Source organism: Lissotriton helveticus, chromosome 1_1 (genome assembly GCF_964261635.1).
Source record: "Lissotriton helveticus chromosome 1_1, aLisHel1.1, whole genome shotgun sequence".
Taxonomy (NCBI): Eukaryota; Metazoa; Chordata; class Amphibia; order Caudata; family Salamandridae; genus Lissotriton; species Lissotriton helveticus.
This window is the reverse complement of record NC_136057.1, coordinates 138,050,764-138,059,603: the sequence shown is the minus strand read 5'-3', so window position 1 is coordinate 138,059,603 and position 8,840 is coordinate 138,050,764. Positions and strand designations below refer to the sequence as shown.

The 8,840-nt window shown below is 44.8% G+C and overlaps 1 protein-coding gene across 7 annotated transcripts in view; it reads right to left on the bottom strand.

Annotated features, from left to right (window-relative positions):
• Positions 1 to 2,333: 2,333 nt before the first annotated feature.
• LOC144771188 (aldehyde dehydrogenase family 3 member B1-like) overlaps positions 2,334 to 8,840 on the bottom strand; it is a 1,013,654-nt gene continuing 1,007,147 nt past the window's right edge. For all 7 annotated transcript variants that reach the window (XM_078655887.1, XM_078655933.1, XM_078655870.1 and 4 more), the window contains 2 exons: positions 5,411 to 5,510; positions 2,334 to 4,233 (listed from right to left, as the gene is read on the bottom strand). In XM_078655887.1, coding sequence (XP_078512013.1) covers positions 4,040 to 4,233; positions 5,411 to 5,510 — 294 coding nt within the window. In that variant the 3' untranslated portion in view covers positions 2,334 to 4,039. The remainder of the gene's footprint in view (positions 4,234 to 5,410; positions 5,511 to 8,840) is intronic.

Here is an 8,840-nt window from a genome sequence, read left to right as displayed (position 1 = left end):
TTCACTTAAGACAAAATAATAGTACTTCCTACATTCTTTCCAGATTCCTGTTACAAGACAGACCCCAGTAAGATGGGCAGTTTACTCCATAAAGAAATCTTACACACTCATGAATACGACTCTAACAAGATCAGTGAGAGCTCATTCGACAAGTGTGATGGCAGCCACCATGGCTCTTTGTGCAGGCCTCTCTCTGAAATATATCTGTAGAGCTGCCACATAGAGGACTGAGGTGGCGTGGTGAGCCACAAAAAGATGGATTTAGGCTCAGATTTCTGTACGGGGGTGAATATTTGATATTGTTCAGCATTTCGTCAAATTAATTTTTCTTTGTGTATTTGTCACCCCGAGTGTGACGGGTATGCCCATATATGGGACCTGTGCTTGCCATGCCACTGGAGTCAAGCTAGCCTGGCTGATGAGGGCTGATCCTCTGAAACCGGTCCTAGAATGCTTGTTTCTGGTCCAGGAAGGACCTGGCCTGGTGTGGCTGGGTCCATACTGGAATGGTATGGGGAGAAAAAAAACCGATGGATTTAGGCCCAGATCTCTGTACTGGGGCTAAATGCTTGACATGGTTATATTTACGTCCATCAGTTGCTCTTTTTGCACTTTTACAAAGTTGCCATTTTCTTGACCTTTCCATTTGGTGCCTGCATCCTGTGTCACATGACTGGGAAACAAACGGGGACTACTTGTTAGCAGGATGGGCCATCTTGCCAGGATGGGAGGGGCAGAGTTGTTCCCTGCCCCACTTACATATCAAAGGGGATGCCTTCAGCACACTCACAAAGAACTTGACACCAGTTTTTTGTCACCTTAGACCTACTGGAGCCTGGACAGGGGACGGGGGAATATTTCCAGAACCAGATGTATGATCACCTAGACGTTTCTCCATCTTCAAAGGCTGGTAGCAGGAATACATATTAGACCTTCAGACCAACTCCTCAATTCACTCCTGGACCTGCAGAGGGCAGTTAGGACTGCTTCGTATTCCAGAGGGCTGCCCTGCTTGAAGCCTGCCTTGTACCCTCAGAGGACTGCCCTGCTACTTGAGGCCTGCCTTGCTGCTTGTACCCAGGACTACCAGAGAGATTCCAAGGGCTCATTGCAGGCCACCTGTTCTGAGCTACAAGAACACAACAAGCCCTGCACTTGGACCCTGACTGAAGTGAGCCATGCCCTCCAAGTAGTGCTCAGCTAGTCCTAGACCCTTGGAAGTAGTGCTAAAGGTGCCCAAAACAGCCAAAATCTGAAACTTGGGCAACTTTTCCACCAAAAATTGACCTTAGAACCGCCAGGAGACCGTACCTTACCTGCTCGCTGATCCTCCCAAGGCTCAATGCCAGCTGGCCTGACTTTGCGGTAGCTCCAGGTACATTCTTCTCCGCAGCAGCAAATCCTGTTCAGCAGCTCCTCTCAGAAGGGGTATCCGGGCTCGTACAGCCCTTGTCGGCTATAGCCTGCAGCTCTGTCCCACTGGAAGAAGAAATCTTCACCACAACCTCATCTAGCGGTTTCCCCCGATGATGTCACCTCCTCCTCGTCCCCACTGGCTGCCTTCCCCTGCTAAACTATACCTTCATAGGAACGTTTCTTTGAAATTTCTACTAAGAGCAAAGGTAAGCTGAGACCTAGCCCAATCTACTTCTTGTATCCGACTGCTCTCCATAGTGGTCAGCGATAACTTTTGACTTTGCCCTGGTCTCACGCAACTAAATGACCGTGTTTGGCACTTTGAACTTTTAGGTGCTATTTTGACTCAAAACTTGAAAAACTCATAACTCTGGTTTAACTGGTTGGATTTGTTTTGTTTTGATTTTGTTATATTTAATACAATGTTCCCTATTTTTCTAAATTGGAGTGGGATTTTTCTTGATTTGTGTTTTCATTTTATTACTGTTTGTGTGCTGCATAAATACTTAATACACTGCCTCTAAGTTAAACCTGTGTTTGTGTCACCTACCAGCCGGGTTAAGCGCAGGTTAATTTTTGTGACGTTTGTGGTTGACCCTCTCAAGGTTTGTAGTTTTGCTTGAGAACTGTTTTCACTCCACCTCAATCCAAAAATCCAGTTTCTTACAAGACAGTTTTTACAAAGGAAGACACAGACATAAACTAGGTTACAATGAGCAGCAAAGTCTACATGCTCCGGAGGTAAACTTTACATACTATGTTGACTAGTCAAATTAAGCCAGGTCCTTTCTCAGATGCAGAGTTGATATCTAGCCTCAGAATTGTTTGTGCAACAGCAGATGATTGTGGACAGGGCCCTCTTATTTGAGGTCCTCATGGTGCTTCGCAAATAAATAAGCAGGAAAATGACAAAGCACTTTGATGAATAAAAACTTTTATTTTATGAGCGTAGTTATTTCTAGTATTGATTCCATCAGCTGTTGCGCAGCAAGTTAGTGCCAAGTAAACACATACACAGTAGGAAAAGATTCATCACTCCATGTACTAATCAGATAGCAAACGTTTGACGATATGAGGAAAAACATTTACAAATTTAAAACCCATCTGCTATCCCAGAGTAAGTTTTGAAGATTGATGAGCATTCTGTTAGTTACAAAATATTTTTTAAAAGGTTGGAAATACCTTGACAGCTGAGGCCTTCAAGTTAAGTCTGAGTGATTCCAAAAGGTCAAAGGTTTGCAGGAGGCACATCTAAGGTTTCAGATGTCACTTATGCGTCTTACAGGTTAGAAAACTCATAGACTACAACTGAGACCTCAGCCGAGCAGACCACAGAGACATTTTTTCTGCTAGACCTGTCAATCGACCAAAAGCTATTTTTTTCAAGAGCACCAGAAAGACCAGATCCCGGACAATCCAAAGAGGTCCCTACCCTTGACTAACCCGGATACCTTAATTTAGGACCCTACAAAACCAGCATTGCAATAGATTTTAGAATAATATACCAAGGTGGACTGCTAGTCCACACTGCTAGCCTCATTTTTCAACCAGTCTTGGAAAATCAGGCCTAGGCACCGGAGGAGGTGAAAGGCATGTTGGCTGTCCAGAGCTTTCAAAAGATTATGCATCTGAATAAATGAATGAGAGAAAATATGTTTACTTTGTCTGACATACATAATTAAGAGCAATGTAAATATGTAGTAAAATATAAAGCATTCATATTGTAACGGATGTGCACATGTAGAGTAGTAGGCCCATACTCCCACTGAAAACACAATCACAACCACCCTGCCACCAAAATCACATCTGTAACACATCTGTAACAGGCAGGAGCAGTGGACAGACACCATTAGTGATTTTGTAACAGCAGCGAAATGAGACTGAGAGAGAAACTGGCTGGGCAAGGATTACACAAATTTGGCAAAGCAGAGCAGTCAGGAATTGAAGTCATGTTCTGTAGTCAGCAATCCAACCACTGGACAACATCATCCGATCAGGATTGATGAAGGGGCGGGAATAATGATGGTGTGCTGAGCCTCCGTGAGGATAACGGAGACAATTTAAAAGTGAGCAATTGTGAGAATGTTAATTAGCAGCAATGTGAATGTATGAGATCTGTTAAGCTGTAGGATTTAGGAAAAGAGACTCAAGAGAGAAGTTAAGATACTGATTACAGGGCTACAGTACAGAAATATATACTGCTAGAAAAGGAACTAAATACAACAAGAGGAGAGTTATGAGGCACATAGTAAGTGTGTCAGCACATTTAACACTTAGGATGGGTGGCTGCAGGGGCAATGAGAATTTAGCAGAGGTCAAGAAGCTAACAGGTGTCATATGGAAGGGGCCCATGCCGATGAAAAGCTGGCTTGACTGGGGATACGTCCATCATTGACAAGTAGCCACACTGACTCCACCTCAGCCCTCTGACCCTTTAAAGTCAGGGGGTCTCAGACAATCTCTTGACTTCTCCCTTGGCCAGTCTGCTTGTATTATAAAAGAGAGAGGCTTTGGTCTACATTCCATACAGTGGCTTCTGGAAGAAGCAGAGGAAGTGAAAATGTGCCCCTTCCTGTTTTTCAAGCTTGCCCCGGCTGAGTTCTACTTGGTCTTGACTACAGGCTCAGAGGATGTTGCAGAGTCCTTTGCGCTTGACTTCGATGGCAGATTTCAGGAGACCCAGGTTACGCTCAGTGTACGGTGGGTATCTGAGGGAGTTCAGCATTTCCATGCCAGTGCTTCGAATCAGCACAGCACGGTGGTGCGAGAAGGTGTCGTAGGAGAACTTTCCATGGTACATTCCCATGCCGCTTTTCCCTGCAGTGCGACAGAGAAAAAAGCATGTTGATGCAGTCTGGAATTTGCAGTTCAGCTAAGCAATTTTTAAAGTGAGGAGCTCAATGAATCAGTGCAGAGGCAGTGACATCACAGACATGCGTACTGGATTCTTACCCCGTCCCCCAAAGCAAGCACCCAAGAGGGCAGCCTTGATGAGGTCCATGCTCCAAGCAGCAGCCATTTTGTACTTTGCGTGCATGAAGAAATGTAGGACACATCTTAGCTGCCCACTGCTGAACTCTAAGAGTCTGGGCTGATCTCATAAACCATCCACACAACTCATTCTAACAACATTGAAATGCCCTGCGCAGTGCACAACAACCACTCACCTCTGCTGCTACAAGGGGATGTAACCCTTCAAGGTGCCCAGCTACACTGATTTTTTTTAAATGCGGTTCATCTCTCTATTCTCTTTGCTATCAATGTGTTGTGAGGTTTCGTTAAATGTGCGTTTGAGATTTTGCTAAGCCTGGGCTAGTGATGTTCAATCTGGCAAACTAACAGGTGCCTTTGAACAGATCTGGATTATTGGAAGTATGCTGCAGCTCTTACTTCTCTGACATTATTGTCAATATATGAATCCAGGATGGACTTGATTGGGGTCAGTGAATCATGCTGTCTCAGGCCCTCCTTTAATAGAGACTATGTGCTCCTGCTACAATTTAGGGTGGGCAAAATCTGCGTAATCTGCTTTTGTGTACTTATGCAAAATGTCGGGAAAATTACACAAAATTAAGCGTAAATAAATACATAAAATCCACATACATCATTTAGCAATATATTTTTCTCACTTAGTACAAAATGCATCCTCGTACTGAAATGTAATGTGAGGATGCATTTCATGCTAAAATATAGTACGAAAAAATGCAAGTGTTATCACCAACAACTGCTCCCGTTCTGGTTGTACGTGTTACATCCAAGTTATAATTTTGCCACAAATGGCTGCATAATTATAAAACGTTGCATAAAGGTAGAAATGTTAACTACTAAAATGATGTAAACTCCACTGCTGCAATTTGAATTTCACGTGATCGTAATCAGAACCAATCTAGAAAGGAGCAGGACGTGTGCACACACTTGCATTTCAGCACCTAGAGCTCTGAAACTGTTAGCTTACACCATCAAGATCAAGCAACATAACAATCAGCTGCCATACCAATTCCTCCGAAGGGCAGCGAAGGCAGTGTCATTTGCATCATTGCATCGTTGCCGCAAAATCCTCCGCTGCTTGTCCGCGCCAATATTGTATCGATCACCTACAACCCAGGTAAAACAAAGAGAGTTAAATAGGTCGCACTAGAGTTAGACATTCAGGCAATGCACAAATGTGACACTGAAAAGATATGAATTGACTTACTGGGAATTCAGGAGAATTTCAGATAGGCAATTCTCTCCGAACGTTTGTATGGTTTTCCCATTTATCTAGGTCTTGAGATTCTATGTTGGTATGTTAAAATTAATTTATGTAAGAATATTTTTGCATGAATATATTGTACACAAATCAATTTTTGTGTCCCGCGGAAGGCTTCAGCAAATTAATCTGAAGCTGAAACATGTTAACAGTTTTTTTTATTGTGTTTAGGAAGTGGGGAAAATGAGCAGAAACAATACCTAAATTTCATCATCCTGGGAGAGGTGTTCCCTGTTGGTGTTGCAGCGGTGTAGCGGAATCAATATGCTTGGCATGACCGCCAAGCATATCAGGAGTTGCCTCTCCGTTTGGGTTTTCATGGCAATTCCTACTCCATGAAAACCCTGGTGGACAGGAAACAAAGGGGGTCCTACAGGGCCTTCTGGTGCATCATCCCCTGTGGATGCCTACAGGGGGGCACAAAATGTGCCTCTCTGTGTGCATGCAGACCAGTTCCTGCATGGCATGGACTTTGTAGTTCATGCCGTGCAGGCACTGTTTTTGGCGTTCGCTTTGCAGTGTCCAATTTCTGAGGCTATGTTGTGGGAATGCTAAAAAAAAGCCCGCCAGGCAGGAATTAACTCCTAATCTGGAAGGTGGCCCGACCACGGCTATGGCTGTGCGGCCACGGGCGGACCTGTGCTGCCTGCCAAAGTCATAATCAGGCCCTAAATGTTGGATACCTTTATGAGACCTGGAGAAATAGTTTTGGAGTCGTCCTGTCCCAGTTTATTTACCACCTTTATGGTGACTTTATAATGTGCGATGTATTACAAAGGCATGTATGCAAACACGCATACGCCAATGACATCTAGCTTCTAATATGGTTCCATGTGTCTTCTGGGGTAGAATTTTCATTTTGAGATTAACAGTGAAGTGCTTCATTTCCAGCTTTTATTTTTACCATTTTATTACAATAATCTTGATTTTTGGTTCAGGAGTTCCATGGTGAATATTAGACTGACTCATTTGTGTTGAGAGCCCCGTACACAAAGTTTTTTACGCTTAACCCTTAACAATTATCTGTGTCATTATTGGGACAATCAGTTTTGGTGTAATTTGAAAGAGGCTAGTGCCAGGAGGGATCCTAGGGGCTTCTGGGACCTAGTCAGGACCAGGAATAGGCCAGTCGAGACCTTGATAACATGTAACATACCAGAGGTGTTATGGTATAATCACTTCTCCCTCCTCTATACTTCCACCCAGGATGATAGGATGGGGCTGTTTGATTTTCCATCTTTGGGCTCCCCTGGTTTGAGTGAGGATCTATCCTTTTCAGCTAAGGAAGTGGAGAACGTGATTAAAGCCCTTGTCCCCAACAAAGCAGCAGGCCCTGATGGGTTACTGGGGGATTTGTTACGCCTCAACTTGACTGAATGGGGGAAACTTATTTCTTCACTCCTTAACGCATCTTACCTTGGTGCCACTCTCCCTGATTCCTGGATGGGTGCTGAGGTCGTCCCACTCTTTAAAAAGGGGGCTAGGGACGACCCAGCAAATTACCGCCCCATAAGCTTAATTGACTCCTCGCAGAAGGTGGCAGGAAAGGTGGTCCTTGGGAGAGTGCTCCAGTGGGTAGAGGACAATAAAATACTTTCTGATTTTCAGGCAGGATTTAGACCAGGCACCGGGACCATTGAGCAGACCTTTAGACTTCTGCTCCTCTATTGGAAAGTGGTTGTACTAGGCAAAGGCAGTCTGTATCTTGCCTTTATTGACTTACGGACTGCTTTTGACCTAGTGCCCCGTGGTTGCCTGTGGAAGGTATTGTCCGATTTGGGAATGGCCGCTTATCTTCTATCCCTACTGATGAAACACCATTCAGAGAATTTTGCGCAGGTGAGGTGGGGTAAGCAGGGCCAAAAGACTGATAGAATCCCAGTGAACAGGGGCGTCCGCCAGGGATGTGTCCTTGCCCCCACTCTGTTCTCATTGTATGTGAATGGAGTGGTGGAGCACCTTTTGAAACACCCTGCTGATGCACCATCCCTGGCGGGCAGGAGAATACCCACTTTATTATTTGCTGATGACACCCTCCTGATTTCAAAATCTCCGATGGGTTTACAGAACCTCCTCAACAGCTTCCAATCTTTTTGCGTGAATAGGGGGTTAAAAATTAATAGAGAAAAGACCAAATATTTGGTCCTGAACACCCCCAAAAAGCTTGGTCGGGCACCTGTATTAAACTCGGTGCCCTTGGAAAGGGTCAAGGAGTTTGAATACTTAGGCATCCGTCTTAGTGACACTATGCGGTGGGACTCCTATATCCAAAAGATGTTATTGAGTCACAAAAGGGTGGTGGGGGCTCTTCTCAATGAACAGCGGTCATCCTCCTTTAAGCCCATTGCCCCTGTTTTGGATATTTATATGGCGAGAGGTGTTAGTGCGGCTCTCTACGGGGCTGAGCTTTGGGGTTCCTTGAATGTTGATCAGTTAGCCTGCTCAGAGAATACATTTCTGAAGGATCTGATGGTCCTCCCACAGAGTACCCAATTAAAGATCAGGCAAAATTGCGCCCCCTTCTACTCTGGGCCCGCCTATGAAGAGTCCCTGAACTTTCCAGTTATGCGGAAGGGCTGAAGGAAGTTCTATCGCTGCCCGGCTGGTCAAAAATAAGGTGGCTGAGGGACGTCAAATTCCTGCTTGGGGAGCTGGGACTGGGGAGGCTTGGCAGACTAGAACTGCCCCCCCTAAGTCTGTCCTGAAGAGAGTCTACTGGAATTGGGTAGCGGATAGGAGATTCACTGATCCCAACCTATGTAGATCCTCCAGCGAATTTATTCTGGTGAAGGAAGTGGCCCTCCAAGAACCCTATCTCGACATAATTTCGAAACCCAGAGATAGGGCTTTGTATTTAAATTTAGAATAGGAGTACTTCCAGTGGAGGAACTGACCGCGTGCTGGAAAATCCCGGCCCAAACTACTCCTTTTTGCTCTTTCTGTGCACCTAGAACTGAGTCTGTGACCCACCTTTTATTTGAATGCCCCGCCTATAAAGTCCCCCGATCTAGGTGGCTGAAACCCCTGTGCAAGGTGCTGGGTACCAGAAACTATGTTGTGGCTTTGCGAATTTTGAAGTCTGATACCCGCCCCTTGTTTGTATGTGGCATGGCAAAGTTTTTAAGTTGGGCATGGGTGATCAGGTCTAAAAGGCTTAATGAAATTGTTTAATTTT